Source organism: Schistosoma mansoni, chromosome 3, assembly GCF_000237925.1.
Source record: "Schistosoma mansoni strain Puerto Rico chromosome 3, complete genome".
In the NCBI taxonomy this organism is placed as follows: Eukaryota; Metazoa; Platyhelminthes; class Trematoda; order Strigeidida; family Schistosomatidae; genus Schistosoma; species Schistosoma mansoni.
In genome coordinates this window covers 20,390,567-20,409,270 of record NC_031497.1, presented here as the reverse complement: position 1 = coordinate 20,409,270, position 18,704 = coordinate 20,390,567, and the positions used below count along the sequence as shown (strand labels likewise).

Genomic DNA, 18,704 nt, shown 5'->3' with positions numbered 1-18,704 from the left:
GAATACAATCTACCCGCAGCATAAACGATGTCTAGGTATGAATGTTAAGAAGCCATATTATCTTTTGTATTATAAGGATATCTACCGGCTGCAAAAGGAATCATTATTATTGTTACGCTTGCTGCATGCAAAGTCGCTAGTTCTGAATACGCTAAGCCGAGTATATGATGACTGACTACCTGTTTGAATTATTCGAATCATTATCTTTAGATTTTCTGAGAAAATAAACACCGTCCTAACCTGCGATTTTCATCTTTTATACAACGGAAGACATTTGCTGACTTATAAGTGCGAAAGAAAAAGAACAAATCGGAAGCATCATGCCATAAGTAAGAGTATGGAACGGTTCGATTCTAACAATAACACTACCAAGTCCACTTATCTTAAAATTACATCACTGTTTATGAAGAAGAAAAATGAAGACCTGACTGTTACAAGATTTCGTCATTAACAGCTGAATCACAATCTACGCAGGTGAAGATTAGTTTCATAAAACTCCACCAGAATGATATTGATTTACTTAGCAATTACGTGAAAGAGCTATATGGCAAAAAATGGTAGTACGTCAATGAAAACGTTTCACGATGTGCTTCTAATTTGCAGTAAACATGTGGTGTCTACGCACAAAAGAGGGTTAATAAGATGTCCAGTTTGAATTCACTGGTCGCGAATCAGATACAATCTATTTCTTGCACACTTTTTCGGGCCAAAACAGCTCAAACCACCAGTAAATTCTAGTTACCTTATGTATGAGGTCTGTAAACCGAATTTTGGTGTCAAATTGTATTAAAAGGGGTCAGGATGGACTTGAAAAAGGTGAATAAGAATCTATAACTATCAAGTTCAATTCATATATACATTATTTTTCTGTACTATCAACCTAAAGGTTTTAAATGCTTGATATTAATGAATGAGTAGGAATAAAATCGCTAGTTTATAGACCTATTTGAGTAGTCGACAGCGCGTACCTTGGTGTAAGTAAAACAAATTCAATAGCTCTACCATTTAATGGTTGTTTGGTTGTTCGGCTCTCAATGCCTAAAAAAATATTGCTTGAAATCACAATGTTCACGAAAAATCCAACGTGAAGCCATGAAGGTCATTCAAATCAAGCTTAAGGATTGTATAATTTAGAAGGATCAGAGGTGATAAGCACCCTAAACACATTTTCTTGAGGATTACCACTCCTAAATCAACTTCGAACCGGCAATCCTGAGTGTTAAACTCAGGTCTTTTATTTTACTTTTTTCATATTGCTGTAGCATTATTTAGTTATTGTTCCACTGTTACATACTTTCATGTGAATGTATTTTGTTTCATTTCCTATTACGTAATATTTAACCCGCTAATAGAAAGTACGTCATTATAGACGCACCAGGCAAGAAGCAGCTTGTGATTGTAGCCAGACACTGGGTTATCGGTGAAGAACTCTGTCTCTATCCAACGAAGCAGCTTGATATGCACCTGCAAAACAGTGACCGACCAGATGACAATTGGTCAGTCCAGAAGTGTAAGATTGTTCACGAATGCGGCAAGTTATTTTTTTTATTTTATTTAAACACATAAATGTTGGTACAAGGAAGCACCAGATAAATATGCGCCTCAAATCTCATTCGATTTGTGTGAGGGCTGTGATACTGCCCAGGTGCCCAGACTGAAGCAGGTGGTTTTCTTAGGGGGCCACACCCCGAGCCTTTGACCCGAAGGTCTGATTCACAAGGCAGTGGAGCATCGTGAGGAGATGCAGTCCCATGGTAGCCGGTGACCGACGATTGGTTCATACGCCATTTGTTCCCTCAGGATACTGGAGCCCATGTGCACCATTGGTTTGGAATCAAGGTTTTCCAACTCCCCTAGGTGGACCCTCCATATCCACCAACCCGGTGAAAGCTCCGTATATTCACTTCTCGTCCTCTCACTTTCGTGAACAACACCCGTGATGCGAGAAGGCAGTGAGTAGGACTTCCCTGGCAGAGGCTATATATCCGCGTGACCATGTGAGAGCATTTCGAGAGGTAAGTTACAAACATGCAAATGATCATTTCCTATAGATAGTCTCCAACCTGCCAATGATTTCTTAGTCCTTTTCAAAAACTTTGAGGTTTACCGTACGAACTAATCTGCGGACGAAAACACTTTGCCACTGAACACTGAGAAGCAGAAGAGGTCAGTACAATAATCTTACTAAAATCTCGTAGAGGTACGTTGGAGCGTAAAGAAGGGTTTCTTTACAATTCGGTTGTCAGTCATTCCACGCTACTAAGCACTTCATCAAAACAAGCACTTCAGAAGTGCAGGTTTTATCGCTGCATACGAAGGAAGATATATATTTTTTAAACCTCAGGTGCATTAACCAATCAATTTCTGTCATCATCTGTCAACGAAAAAGACCTTGCGAAACTGTATGATATTGCGACGCAAGATCATTTTCATGACATGAGAGACAAGGTGCAAAAGCGTATTCGAAGGAAGAAAGAACATGTATGTACGAATTTAAAGTGATTACTATTATCTACTGCTCTATAGGTACGGTCTTTAATGTTAATGAACATAACCGTAAGTTCAGCTTCAATAAGTTAGTTGTGCAAAAACAAGTCATTCACATATAGTAGCCTTTTTTTCTTTATATTTTAGAATTCACAAGATTATTTTGATTTTCAGTAGTCGAACAGGCGCTGGGAGAAGAAATAATCTGTGGGATGTTTCTCATGTTCAATTCCGTTTTCAAACATGTTTCTTGCGTTTTATATTTGAGAAAGCCTGTTTGATTTTAAATTTATTTGCAATTAATTACATATACCTTATTAATAACCATAACCTGTTTCTTTTGTAGCTATTTTCAAATGACATTGGCACCTAGTGATTGCAATTAAAATACAACGATTGATGCCCTAGCACCTGCTACCTATTCGTAACGTTGTACAACAATACGCCTTTTGTTTTCAGTAAATTTTTTGAACATAAATCACATTTTACGTACATTTCATTTTTCATATAGTTTGTTGGGGGAATGAAGGCGAAAACATGAGATGTGTGGAGTTATGCCGAAGTTGTTTTAAGGATTGACTCAAAATCATACAAATCGGTGTGCATATAGGCGAAAAGTGGGCAAATAGGTGTACATTTAAACGAAAAATAGACAATTCAGTGTATATTTAGGCGGGAAGTAGACAATTGAGCGACATTTGAAACGCAGAGTGACAAAAAGGGGGTAAATCCGCATTATTTCCCCCGACTGACGAAAAAGCAGACATTTTGGCGCATTTCCCCATTATTTTCTAATGCATTTTACCCTTTATTTCCCCTTTTGTTGGTTGTTTGGATATTTGAAACCCCGTTCAGTGTAGTGGTTGGTATATTTCTGTATAACAAAATCCTATTCCGAGAGCATCAAAAGGACTTTTAGGGAGATGAAGCAACGATGCTGCGTTGATCAGCAGCATGAAAGGTTTACCAAAACACAAAACTCACCCAGAGAATTAAAACATACAAATAATCCGCGAGATCTCTGCCCCGAGTTCAGCGCGCTATCGAAACAAACGTACAATTAACAATCTACACTCTTAGATTAAGTGAACAAAATGTTACTGGTAGTCTGTGCTTGAACTAGTTAATATAAATTTTATAAATTTTGAAATTTACTTTTATGTCTTGCGGTTACAAAACAGTGGCTCGTAAGAATGTCTAGAAGGGAAATGACCAAGTATGAAAGCTTGCTAACTAAATTAAAAGTCTTATATCTACTAACAATTTCTATTCAGTATCATTCAGTCTCATTTGCACATGATATCGGGACAGCGACAGGAAGTTTTATCCGTTCTAGTGCGTCACACGACTCTAGAATTTTCAATCACGATCACGTCAAGTGAGCAAAATGAGTGTCGCTCTAAAACGATACCGACATACACAGAAGTGGTCATATAAAACTGCAAATACGCATTCGAGGGTTTTTCACAATCTAGAAGGAAGTTTTATTTAGAATGGATACTGAAATGAAGCAGTAATAGGTTACAGTGGCAAATAAATCCCCAAAACAAATAGTCTTGCGAGTTTTCCACATTGATGTTGACCCCATGAATTTAGACGGACACCGCAACTGGAAGAGCTCTGTCAATTATACGCACAATCAAATTTGGAACAGACTCACCCGGTTCCTGGAATTGTACTTGGTCAACATGTCGGTTGTGCGTATAATATAATATTTCTGCTAGGGCAGGCACACGCCATTTTTACGGGCATGATCTACAAGTTACAACATTTACTGGTTCACAGTATGCATCTCAAGCAGGGTTGTTTAGTAAATATAGTCTATTAAAGCGAATGTGACTTCATTCGTTCAGATATACTGTTCAGTCTTCAAAGTATTTTCCAAAGGTGCATCTCATCCACCTTACACACCAGATCCAGTCTCAGCAAAATTATGTTAGGATTTTCGCCGGGCTACGTATTTATGCAATGCAACTTTTTAAGTTTAAAGTTGTTATAAAGTAGACTTTTGAAGCGCTTGGTGTAAACCATGACCTTCGGTGAGCGCGTACGTCGAGTTTCTTCAAGATGTCAGAAGATCCATAGCTTTGCCCTCAGAGGAAGAAAAGTAGGAGCAGCAGGGCATTTGGATATGAACGATAAACAGTGCCTAACATTTAGTTGTGGAACAGAAAGAGGTATAATTAGTTATTAGATTAAATTCATACTAGCTCTTGTTGCTAGATTGGAATGTGATCAGGGGCTCCAGATGAGCGAATGCAGTTATAAAGAACAATAAGATGTGATATTTATCAAGGTGGAGTATATTCAACTAGAGGAGGGTAGGGCAAAGTTGGAATAAAGAAGGCTGTTTATTAGAACAGAGAGTCCATACAGAGAGTAAAGTGTTAAGAAAACTAACATCTATATCCTTTGTTGTCTTTTTTTTTCATCCGATGCCTGCCACACAGTCCGAGTTAGCATGTTATAGGTTGTCTTAGTAGAATAGCTAATCCAGTATAAAATTAGAAAGATAACTCTGAATGGTGAATGTAGGATAACAGCCTCAATATCACAGATTGATTGACTTGTTCTCAACCATAAAGAGCCTGATATAAACAAAATGTTTTGCCCCACAGACATAAGTGGATTGAAGTCATCGCCCTCACTATCAATGCTTACTGGTCAGTAACTCCACCCTCCTTTTGTGATGCAAGGCTCATTCAAGCTTTGTTTGGATATATATCTTACCTCACATAATTCTCTGTGTTTCCTTTCCTTTTGGAAAACCCTATGTCTATAAGTACCACTTTAGAAGCTTATCAGACAGTTACAAATTATGGGCTGTGGGTAAGGCATCGATGCAATGCTTTAATTGACTATAGTAAAAAGCATGGGTTGCCAATCAGAGTATAGGCATTAAGAAGAGTGTAATGTAAGATAGTTGTTTACTAAAGTAGGCGGAAAAGTGTAGAAATATATTAGTTAAGATAAGGTAATGAGTGCTGAAATAATATTAATGGCAAGGCAACATAGTGTACAGGAGAGTAAAAAGCTGATAGAGAATAGAGAAGAAGGAACTCACACTAAATTCGTGCTGATGTTATTTTGTTCTATCCTAACCAGTTGATGGGTAACAGGTTCCGTAGAAGCAAGAGCACTGGTAATAACCACTGGAGTGTGCGTTTCTTTCGACTTTTTGGGGCATATGTGAGCGTCTCTTAGCTACCGAGTATTGATAGGTCCAGTGAGTTGCCTGTCTACTTCAACTAAATATAAATAATTGATATCTAGAATCCGAACCGCAGATTTTTCAACATTCTTCACTGCAATCCCCATGGCTGGTCGAAGATCATTTCCACTATAAAGTCTATGTAATGAAGGAGGAATAACAACACGATCGTTTAAACATAAAATACCATCAGGAGTGATGGATAACTCATCCCGCCTGGGAAAATAGACAGGAAGTCTACGTTTCAGATTAGCATTTCAACCTTATCATATGGCACTAAGTATACATCTAAAATGTCAACGAGTTCGTCTGTTGAGGTTTGAACGTCTCACCAACAAACGTTGCAAACTAGATGCACAAATGAACATTTATTTGGATTCATCATAATAGTCAGTCTTATATTTAAGGGTGGTCAGAGACGGATCTTATCTAACTACCGGTCTGTCAGCCTAAATAGCGAAGTTGTAACAGCTCAGGTTGGTTGGTTAAGAGTCGACCCCAAAAGAGTATTTTTTTGTTGTTGTTTTCATGGTTCTTCGTGTACAAGATATCTACACTATGTCTATTTCCTTCCAGAATACCAATCCGTTCTGGAGACCAAGCACTTACATGAACCGAACAACTATCAATTGCATTTATGTATTTCCATTTCGTATCTTATTATTTTATGCAGGCAGTGGAGCAGTTCTTCAGGTTTGCTTGATTTTCACCATTACCTTTGAAGTAGACTCTTCTTTACTTTTTACTTGAGGGCGACTCAAGAGGCAGGTGAGTAAACACCTGATAGCCGGTCTGAGCATGGAAAAATCGTACCTCACCAACATGGTGTTGGGTAGCCCGCTCGCGGCACTTCCTCAGATATTCTTATTCCACATTCTCATACTTTCTCTTGAAAGCACGCAGCAAACCGTCAGCGATAGTTGTAGAAAAGATCACATGCTACAAAATAAGATGACAAGCTAGTAAATGAAGAGACATCCATGGACTATCGTTGAAAGCGTTAGTCGTAACTGATTGTAAGTCAAATAGTGAGCGAGTTGATAATTTCGCCTTGGGATGAGAAATAGAACTAAGGTGTTTTCGATAGATAGGTTAATCGAACCGACGTTCCTACGGAAGTCGATTCTAGGGGGAAGCTAATGTAACAGCTCAGGTTGGTTGGTTAAGAGTTGACCCCAAACAACCAAGCATATGCTAAAACAGTATTGTTCAAGTATTCATTCACTTCCTTACCTTTTGTAAGCGTTATATTCCCTATTATCTTATGTGGAATGTTGAGAGCCTTTGTTTGTCTGAACAGATAATCCCACGCTCCACTGTGACTGCGCGAAGATCGAAATAAAGACCTATTCACTACTTCTCTGGTTTCTTCTATCAATAGCACGAGGGTTACCTTAAGGCACGAAAAAGTCATCAATTTACTTGAAAAGATAATTCGGGTTAAGTTACTAAGTCACATAGATTCATACAATCTGTTAACTCCCGAACAACACAGGTTTCGTAGCAAACATTCTCGCTTGACTAACTTATTGCGAGAGAGGATTGAATAGGGATCCTAGATAACGGTCTGTCTGTCGATGTGATATTCATAGATTTTAACAAAGCGTTTGGCAAGGATTCGCACTTAGGTGTTATACAGAAGCTCTCGAGCTGTGGAATAACAGGTGATATACAGGAAACTTCTTATGTGACCGCAGACTGAGAGTGAGGGTCAGTGGCACGCTATCCGAACGGAAGCCGGTCAAAAGTGGTGTACCCCAAAGCACCATCTTAGGCCCTCTACTTTTTCTTCTCTATGCTAACGAATTACCACTATTGCTTAAGTCGTCAACATTATTGTTTGCGGATGATGTCAAAATCTGGAGAACAATAAGAAGTGGGGCTGATCGTTGTCATCTGCAAGCTGACTTGGACGAATTAGTTAGATGGGCTCGTGGTTGGGGCTTAGAAGTTAATTCCAGGAAGAGCGTGCCCATGCACATCGGACACGGCAATAGTTACCATTATACCATTGATGGTACATCTCTTCCATGCGCTCAAGAACATAAAAACTTGGGAGTAATAATAAGTCACGACTTGAAAACAACCACGCACTGCAACGCAGCTGCTTCCATAGGTTACCGTGAGTTATGGTCACTTCGCCCAGCACTCAAATGCTTTGATGAGGAAATGTTTCAAATTTTATATCCCACCTACGTAAAACCACACTTAGAGCACTGTGTCCAAGCAACTTGCCCATTTCTGATAAAGGTTACTAATTCATTTGAGCGTGTCCAGCGTGTGGGGACGAGATTAGTCAAGGGTCTTTCTAAACTCCCCGACGATGGGCGTTTAAAACGCCTAAACCTTTTCCCCTTGTTTTATTGTAGGATGCAAGGTAACCTTGTACTGGCATTTCGTGCGACTTGGGTGTTAATATATCCTATCTTTCTGTCCCCTCCAGCACTGATAATCTCGGAAATCATAGCAGGAAGGTTCTGTGATGTTTAAATAAATCAATGACTTCTTCGTATTGATGACTGTTGTAATTTTGAATTCCAAATACAATACATTCGTTCGGGCTCATCTAATACTTCTTGATTACATTGCGTTATTCCGGGGATTACTAGTTCATACTACAATTCAAATACTTCTAATTATCATATTGGCGTCGCGATTGAGCCTGTAATGGAACGGTTGGATATAAATTCAGGTTTTAATGCTTTTGAGGAGTACATGGAGAGGTTCGAAATCTGGGCTATGACCAAGGAAGACGATGAGGATTTTAATATTGTGGCCCATTTCCTTACATTCATCGGGAAAGAAGCATACAGCCTTATAAAGATTTTGGCACTTCCAGACAAACCGATTTCACTCCCCTATGCAACTCTCAAGCAACTGCTGTTGGATCATATAAAGTATACAAATTCCGGATGCGGTAAGAGAGAAAAATCCGATAAAATGACTCTCCAGAACTTCAGGAATTCCACTTTAATAAGTCGTCGCAGTTCGATGCGTAATCGAAGTTATTCAGATAATACTTCATTGAGCTGTGAAACAGTCCATGATGATGAGCACGAGTTTAGTAAATGCTTGTTCTGCGGCAAGTTTCACCCATGTAATTCATGTATATTTCGTAATTCTAAATGCTTTAAATGTGGTATAACTGGACACATTCAGTCAGTTTGTAATACCATGGTTCATTTCGCTGAAAGTAATGCTAAGATGGATGCTTCTAATGATCAGTTATCTTTATCTAGAAGTAGTATAACGTCATATAACAGTCCAGAGTTGAATGAAACCCAGAATCATTGTGAGACAAAAATTTTTAGTCAACAAACTTATCGGATTTCTCATGTTATTGTACCAAATATGGTTTGTCGTGATAATTCACATACTTCTGATGGAATTTCTTACAACTCTGAGAACAAAATGTTGAATGAGTCAAATCATGATCAAAAACCAGATTCAGTTTTGGTAGATGCAGAATTCCCTGATGATCCATTATTCTCTAATGAAACTCTTATCCAATCTGAGGAAAATATTTCAGAGAAATCGAATTCTGATATCATGTCAAGTGTCAGTGGTCCTCACAATCAATTTATCTCTAATGATATTCCTAATGAATGTGACAAATATGTTCCTAACGAGTCGAACTCTAGTCACATTTCCGATGTTCTCGTATCAGATGTTGCATATTCTCACGAACAATGTGTTTCGAGTAGAATCCCAAGTCAGTGGTACGATGAATCAGATGGGAAAGCAAAATTTCCCGAAGCAACCAGAGAACCAGTTTGCCCAGAAGTGAAGTTTGCACAGACAGAGAATCCAAATCAAGTCCAAGATTATCCTAATGAATATGAGGCAGATGAATGTTTTCTATTCGATTGTTTCGCAGGTAAATCAAGCCTAGTTAAATCACATGTGTTAATTACATATATCAATGCATATCTATCTGTATATTCTAATATGAATAACAAAAAGTATATGTATCATGATTTTTATTCAAGTCAAAGTCACATGATGGAATACCTCGAATTATATATCAGTGTTTATTCCCAAATACTCATATACAGTAGTCGATGCGTGAGATTTGAGAAGATACTGCAAATTGGAAATGTCATATTGGCTAAAACATTGCGACATAAGGACCCAACATTATTTCGTGGGGGAGGATATTGTTGAAAAGTATATGATGCAAATTCTAAATATCAGTGGTTTCACTACACAACCGACATGCTGATTGTATACAATTCTAGAACCCAGATAATACAGAGTGTACATTCAATACACCATCGGACAGATGTAGGATGAACTTAAGAAGAAGACAAACAATCGATTACAGACACTTACACTTCAATTCGAGCTGTGGCGGATGTGATGTTTAAATAAATCAATGACTTCTTCGTATTGATGACTGTTGTAATTTTGAATTCCAAATACAATACATTCGTTCGGGCTCATCTAATACTTCTTGATTACATTGCGTTATTCCGGGGATTACTAGTTCATACTACAATTCAAATACTTCTAATTATCATAGGTTCACAAACCGCGACCTAACAAACTTAAAGTGGGGTCCCGTTTTTCTCATCGAATGGTCAATGACTGGAACGCCGTAATCAAACAAGTGATATCAGCCTCATCAGCGAACATTTTGAAGGGGAAGCTGAACCTTCAATGGAGGGCAATCTGTCAATTTTAACATAGGTTCACCAATTTGCTACCCTTATTACTGAGGACTGAAAACTGATTGAATATTCTTCTCAATTAAACGACGCAATAAGGCGATAAGTCTATGGTCAACAATGGTGGACGTGAGAGGAAGTTATCAAAATGGCATAGTTTGGTCATGCAGGCACAGTCATTCTTTATGATCTTACCTTCTGTATTAAATGTGTTCCTTAGAAAAGCTAGTCGTAATAGGACGAGTCAGTGTAGACAATGATGTGACTCCCACGTAAGATCTTATAAATTAGGTAGTCACATCGTGATAGATCTACGATCTCGGGATAAGGTATATTATTATAGTAGTACCAGTACCAAGGTAGACCATTATTCAAAAGAATTACTCCATGTTGAAAACTGGACCGGCTGAATTATACTGTTTGCACACAAACCTTTCAGTGTCTTGTACTTTGCTTCTCGAAAACATAACGAATTATTAATTTTGGAAAGATTGGAAAACCCTGTATCTGAAGTTTTGTAGCCTGAATACTAATCTCTCTTCTGAACTTAGTAGACAAAGCTACCAAATATTTAAGTGAAGCATCAAAATCGCCTTTAGAAATTAATAAAGATGACTAACGTTGAAGCCTTTCTAATTGTTTAAACCTCTGTATTGACGGTTCTATTTTACCCACTAAAAATTCACGAGGGACGTATAAGGAGTCATCATCTCTTATCAACAATTCATAATATCCTCGTATAGGCAGTTTCTGCCCAGCAACCCCCGATCCTGAGACTGGTGGATTGTTAGGATCAGTAGATTTCAAGTTCTTGAATGAAATGGTGTACTCTATACTGCCTGTGTCAACAATAAAGTTATTGAATGAACCAACGAGTGCATATAACCGCTCCCGATTACGGATATCACCTTTCGAAATCGTGGATAGAGATAAGCGATCGTTGAAACACCTAGCCCAATAAAAGCCAAACTACAAGCTTTGTCATCATTAGTGGCATGGTGGACAGTAACTTTACGAACTGACTTGAAGTGTCCCATCTTACCACACTTTAAGCATTTGACATGACGAAAGACACATGAATTACGTAAGTGAAATTTAACACAGGACAAACATTTACCAAACTTATGATCACTTCTGTAATCTGCTTTGCAGTTCTTTGTTGAGTCACTTTTCATATTTCTACGAGAATAGGAACCATTATTAAAAAACGAGTTTGAGAGGCATTGGGAATGTAGTTTATCACGAGAACTGAGCAAAGTATTGGAAATTTTCGCTGAATGAAAATCAAGCTCACTCATTCCCTCATAGTTAATACATGGTGTTTTAATTTCTTAGAATGAAATTTCGGGATTCCGAATAATTTTTCTCTCTAAGTTTGGAATATTTGTCCCAGAAATTAACTAATCACGCAGCTGCACTTGAAGACAATCGCCAAAATCACTTTTTGCGGCTTGTTTCTTCAATTTGAGGATATGTTCCCTAACCTTTTGGTCGTTCTAACGAATCATTCTGCTCTTACACAGCATTCGAAATCAGTACACTTTACGTGATATAGTAGTAGTTCTTTGAGAGTTATGTATGGAAGTTAAGTAGGCTTATCTGAGAATGCCAAAGTTTTCAGTATGCTGAGGGCATCCCGTAGAGGCAGTGAAATGTCGCTGAACCCTAGCCAAGTCATCTGGCACTTGGGTCACTGAATATCGACCAGTTCAACGACTCCTGTCAAGGTTAAGAACAACTAATGTGTATGAGTTAATCGAACACTATGGACTGGTCCATGCGGTTGTGGTCTCATTATTTTCTCTGTACTCATTATTACTAATATATTTCCGTACTAACGTCCTTTGTTTTATACGGTCTTCAAGGTAGCAATAGTACCCTGATACGACGAGGGGGTAGACCTCGTTAGGCTCTGACCGCGTGGTCTGACTTCGAAGTTAGCTGCTGGTCACACCACTCCCATTCAACTACAATAGGCTCCCAATCATTCGACACAGATCATCAGCGTTGATGATCTACAATTCTTTCCTACGAACATAAAGAAATTACCCACAATCTTATCATTCCCAACATCCTTCCTGGTTATACTTCAGATTTCAGACCTCTTCATGTAATCTTCGATAACTTGAGAATAATAGGCTCCATTGTGACATCAATATGATCATTAGAAGTCTTTGAATTATTTTTCCAACTAAAAATTCTCGAAATCGTACAATGTAGAGCAGGTATGACTAGGTGGGCACAAATTATCGCATTATATTTGGAATTCTTAAGAGATGTCCTCTCCCGAAGTGTTCTCCAGCGGAAGTGACCACGGTGGATAGCTCCTAGAAGAGACTTGACAAATATGTACTCACCCATGGATAACCATCTTCCTCTTGGAACGGCCATGTATGACACATGTCTCATAACTTACCTACCGTTGTCGTTGTCACTTATTAACTACTTTTATCTCACTCATGGTTACCCTCTTTTACCTTTTATTCTCGAAATTCCGTTTTCTCACGTTGTCCGGATAACCAATTGAGTTACTTGATTAATTATTTATTTCTAGGAACATTAGTCTTCTCTGGGTATCTGAATTTGCTCCTTGTAATCTTCACTTTACAACTAACCAACCTGCTGCCTGCTGATTTGATAGCCGTTATTATCCAGAAACTCTACTGCCCTGAGACAAACTCATGAGAATTACAAGACATACAAATACAAAAATAACTAACTGACTGGAATTAGTGTAATTACTTATATAGACCACAACCCGTCAGACATTACCGAATACCTGGAGACGTATTGAAATAAGAAGCAAGCGTAAAGAAATCATTTGATTTATACAAACTCATGACAAAGATATGTAGGAATTTAATTTGAGGATGACCTTTGTGCAGTGCCCAAATAACCTTGGAATGTCCTCCTACTTACCACGGATAAATATTAATGTGAGGAATTAGGATTTACTGTTGAACGTTAGAGTTAAAGTTAGGTTTAATGTTTTCTTCACTAACTGATACCAGCTATAATGCCAGGATGGTATGTAGATCAACAACGTAGATGATCTGTGTCGAGTGATTGGGGGCCTACTCGGGTTAGACCAACCATCTAACTTCGAAGTCTCACCTGGCGGTTAGAACCTAACGTGAACTACTCTCTTGGTGTATCCAGATACTGTGGCTACGTTGATGGCCGCACAACACAAACGACGTTATAACAGAAGTATGTTAGGAAAAGTAGGCACAAGATAGAGTGGGACAATCACCGTATGGGCTAGTCCGTGGTGTGCGATTAACTGGCGCGCGTTGGTTCAGTGGACTGTTCAAAATTTAGTGACCCAATTACCAGATGATTTGGCGGCGAGACTATAATTTATAGACTTACCAATAAGATTTACGGTAACAGGTCTTGGACTTCGGCGCGAAGTTCTTTATCCATTTGGATAAATAGCGTCTTAACATTTTAGCTGATGTTATTTCGTGACAAAAACCCTAAATCTAATCCCTATCCCTAACCATCAACTGTAAATCACAATTCTTATCCTTCATTCTGGTTTAGAACCCTCATTTAGCCCTAGTAAGTAGTTGGCCATTCTTAAGGCCACTTCAGAGTTGCTAAAGGGTGTTCATAGATTATAGTCGCACCTATTTGGCTAGGGCAGCGACACTTCACTGTCCCTCTAGGTATTTAGCTAAATGACTGAATGGATTTCTCGCCAAAATCCAAGATTTAACTTAAATGTGATCGTTCCATCTATAAATTATAGTTTCCTCCTTAAATTAGCAACATGTAGCAATATTACTTCATCCTTTATTCAGTTCTAGGCTACATAGCAGTCACTTTGACTCTGTTTGAGATGATTTAAGTGCTTTTCTTTAAGATTAGGCATGGTGCTTTATACCAGAAGATCTTGTTTATAATGCGACTTCGCTAGACCACCTTCCCAATGATTGCAGTCTTCCTGAAGTGTTAGATTCTCATTTGGACGTTCGGCGAGACCAAAACTTATGGACGAGCCAATCACAAGCGTTCAAGGGATTTCAAGGTCGCGGTGCACCTGATGCTGTTACGGAACTGAAGTCACCATGTACGATGTTATTAACAGATTATGTTTTCTTTCTATTTCTGGGAGACCAACGATAAACTCTTTGGAAGAAGAAGAAGAACAGCAAGTCCTGCACACACTGAACTTACATGATGATTTATAAGATTATTTTTTAAACTAACTTTTCCTTCTGTACGGACCCCGCGAATTTTGATCTTCGAAAATAAAGGACTCGTGGCTTCCACTCCATGTTCTCTCTTGGTGTGAAGTTTTCGATTAACATTGCGTGTTGTGGTTTCAGCTCTTCTCCGTCCTCTTGTGACTGCTGATAACATGTGCTACAGTTCTCATGTACAATGGGCTCACAGAGGATTTCAGAGAAGACGTGACAATTAAGTGACTACAATAAATGGGACTGCTAAGAATTCCCTTTATTTGTAATTGCGGTAATCAAATGACTTGTAGACCTTGTGCAGATTAGCGTGATGTTGTCCTTCGATGTAATATATATTGGAGGAAGAAGTCTGCTAGAATAGGACCTATTTTCGCTCGTTCGAGATTTAGACTAAGGCAAATCATAGTAATTGCTGCGAACTGTATAGTAAAAGCACCAGTAACATTGGCTGCAATATTCGCAGATGTTACTGAAGTTTCGTCTGTTTAGTGGTATTAGTGTTGTGGGGATATATGGGTAATAAAACTGACAAACTTACACAACTGGAGTACACACAAAGAATAAGGAAGCTATTTGGTCGAGGCTGAGAGAGTTTTTGTGACATTATCAGGGCTCCAGAGACCGATATTATGGAGCCATATGGATGAGTGCCTCTCTCTTATGGATTACAATCACAGAACCTCTTTCTAACCTTGACAAGTTTTTGGACCATGTAAAAGAAGTGTATCCACTTTAATTCTTTGGTTTTGTATAATATATTTTTACTCTGTACTGTTTCCTGATTGGTTAAGATTTCTCAAGGTCACTTGAGGTTTGTTCATAGGTTGTCCACAAATTATAGTCTCGTCAAGTAAGCCTTGGCTTACTTCTTTTAATACCTCGTCTATGACTGCTGACGCCGTATACAGCATCTTTGGTTTTGAATGACTACAGAAGAAAAGAATTGAAGTGAATTAAAAATCGGTAATCTCTGTAGGTATTACATGTACAGCACTGTTGAAGATGAACTTGGAGTAAGAACGATCAGTGGAATTCAGTTTCGTTAACTGAACTTACTATTGGGTAATATTAGTATTTACATATACCGATATGTGGCGAGATTCGTCATTACATGGAGACAGATAAACATTAGAACTGATTACAGACTCTTTGGTTATAATAAATAATAGGGCGAAAAAAACAGTATAACCACGTTTTAGTAATATGTACGTGAAAACGATGTATTTTTTCTAAATAAAGAAGTAGAAAAATGTATTGCTTTTCAGTTGCTCAGTCATCATCAATATGATGTAAGTGGTAATATTATAAATTTCTTCAGAAACATTATTGAACACATAAGAAGCGCTTAAAGAAAACAGTGAGTTCATTTATTATTATGCGACTGAATAGACAACTTTCATAGGTTATTCTTTCTTATTTACATACTTTTATAGATCCAATTGTGTCAATTTTTATTGGTCACACAATTGATTGTCAGTTGTCATTATCGCAAGAAGTTTGAAGTATTCGAGCCAAATGTAAGGTCTCATTCTTTAAATGTACTGGATCGTTCATGTTTTCATTGATAACGCTTATCCATATCTACTGGTTTTCAGATGGTGCATATTCAAGATCGAATGCCCCTTGTTCAAACGTAAATTGTAAATATTAATGACAATTTCGTAGCTGATCTATTATTGTTAGTATCATCGACTGTATGTTGGAATTTTTCTATGTTTTCAATTCATATATAACTGCTTTCTCTTTTAACTAGTTTTCATACACTTATGAAACGCCCAGTTAAAGTGTAGTTTTGATTTTAATTGTGTTTCGTATTGCTTTAAGTAGACGTGAAAGTGACAAGTGATTGTTGAAATAAAGATACATAAGAAATTTCGATAGATATAGTTCTAATTAACCTAAGTAGCAAAACTTTTCTTTATTGTACGTCGCTAGATTGCTTAGAAGTGCCTTATTTCATTAGGAAACCAAAATCCTACCAAAGATTACCAGCCATTACGAATAACATTTAATCAACACATTGATGTCTCATATGGAATTCTTATTTTCCCTTATGCTTGTCAATTTGTTTACTTATTTGATATGTAACAGTACGAGCAATTATACTCACTAGTGACTGACTTCGAGAGGTAAATCCAGGAGATCTAATGAGAAGCAGTGACCAGTGTAGTTCAAACAACGTCTGTTGTGAGATAGGAACTCACTGAAGACAATTGGTGAGCAGTTGCTCAATTTCGTGGATTGGTTGGAGTTAGACATAAACACCATCGGACGCCGGCTCAGTGGTCTATCGGTTAAGTGCTCTGGCGTGAGACTGGTAGGTTCTGGGTTCGGATCTCGCGAGGCGAGGTCGTGGATGCGCACAGCTGAGGAGTCCCGTAATAAGACGAAACGGCCGTCCAGTGCTCCAAGGTTTTCCATGGTGGTCTAGCTTCAATTGGCTCACTCTTTCAACTATGAAAAATACTAAATCTTCACCAAAAACCCCCTTCTGATAATTATGTTTGTGTTTACTGTTGAGTTGGCTTCCGGAGAATTTCAACGGAGCCCACAGAGGCCCAAAAGGAACCGAAGAGCCCTAGCCAATCAGAATATGATGGAACATTCTAAAATTCTGACACGGCGTGCTACTATTGGTCGGTAGCATAATATGTCGTTAACGGATTGGCTGAAATATGATGTTGATTTAACAGACGCTAACATCTATAAATACCCATGATTTTCTGTACAAGAACGAACCTTGGAGTAAAGTATTTTTCTTTCATACTTGCGTCTTCTCTCTGGTGTTCAAGTCGCTGAGTAGTTCTAGCCTGTGGGTTACCAGAATAGCTTAGGAAAACGAATATAACGTTCAATCGACAAGACTTATCATTTATAACATTTATTTTTTTAGAAATTCCACAAGACAATGAAATTTAGAAAGGTAGAATTAAAAAGAAAATAAATATTATTAATACTATCAATTCACATCGAAACTCCTTTCATTTTACATTACGAAACTTAATCAAGAAGATAGATTTCAATGAATACAATGGAACAAAATATGTTTCTGTGTTGATAGGTGATTATCTAAGTTATTGATTAATTAAACTTGTTTTGAATTTCTTTGTTTACACAAGTTCAATTTTTTTTTTGTTTTTCCATCCCCCTAGATACTAAATTTACAGGTAGTACTGGTAAACAATAAAAGTCATAGTGTAATGATTAATACTAGAAAATTGTAATTGAATATGCTATATTATATAATATTCTCATTACAATAGAAAGAGCCTATTAAGTCACTGTATATAAGTGTATATATCGTAGATTAATTTAGTCATTTAGGTTTACTCCGCTCATCCTATTATGATGTGAATTGGAAGATTCAATTGTCAATGTTTGTGATCATTTATGAAATGAAATTAGGGTTAACAAATTAACACTTTGAATTTACTGTATTATCACTAAAACATTCTGATGTAAGTTGATCACAACTATTTATTGAATTGACATCTAATTGACTATGTTTACTTACATTATCATTAATTATACTAGTATTACTACTATCATTACTACTACTATTTGTTGTAGTACTTAATGTATCCAAACTAGAATTGAGTTGATCTTCTTGTAGATTAGAATTCATTTTATAATCAGAAGTTTTAATTGATTCATTTTGAATTAATCCTAATTGATTACGTTCTTGATGTTGTACTTGTTGTTCATGGGCATACCAGTAATTACAATCACATGGATGTTGATATATTACTGCATCACTGTCTATAATGGTGGCTGAGGATTTTTTCATTCGTTTTCCTTCTAATTTTTGACTGGATAGTAAAAAACCATCATCATTATCATCTTCATAATTACTAAGTTGACTCATATCAGCAACTTCATCACCGATTTCACCAGCTATTGAGGTAGAAGCTGAGTCTTTTCTGTTGATTTCTGGAAAATCATTGACTGTATTAAAATGACGCATAGAAGGGGATTGTGTTACCTTTTTAATTTCATGGCTACGAATATGTGGTAACTCTAGAGAATGATGCATCAATTCAGCAGTTTTATATGAACAAAGAGCACTTGAATTGACTGGTTTATATGAATTATACATATCAGGAATATATTGTTGCATACTTTGGTGGTTAA

At 37.5% G+C, this 18,704-nt stretch overlaps 2 protein-coding genes across 2 annotated transcripts; one reads left to right on the top strand and one right to left on the bottom strand.

Moving 5' to 3' along the window:
* Positions 1 to 9,160: 9,160 nt before the first annotated feature.
* On the top strand, positions 9,161 to 9,676 carry Smp_185420 (hypothetical protein; the record flags this gene model as incomplete). Its single annotated transcript, XM_018799590.1, has 1 exon — positions 9,161 to 9,676. A coding segment is annotated over one exon (516 nt), but the record flags the coding sequence as incomplete, so codon positions are not given.
* A 4,796-nt stretch (positions 9,677 to 14,472) lies between these two features.
* Positions 14,473 to 14,733, bottom strand: Smp_202150 (uncharacterized protein; the record flags this gene model as incomplete). Its single annotated transcript, XM_018799589.1, has 1 exon — positions 14,473 to 14,733. One exon carries the CDS (start codon positions 14,731 to 14,733, stop codon positions 14,473 to 14,475), a length of 261 nt encoding a protein of 86 aa, XP_018651363.1.
* Between the last annotated feature and the right edge of the window lie 3,971 nt (positions 14,734 to 18,704).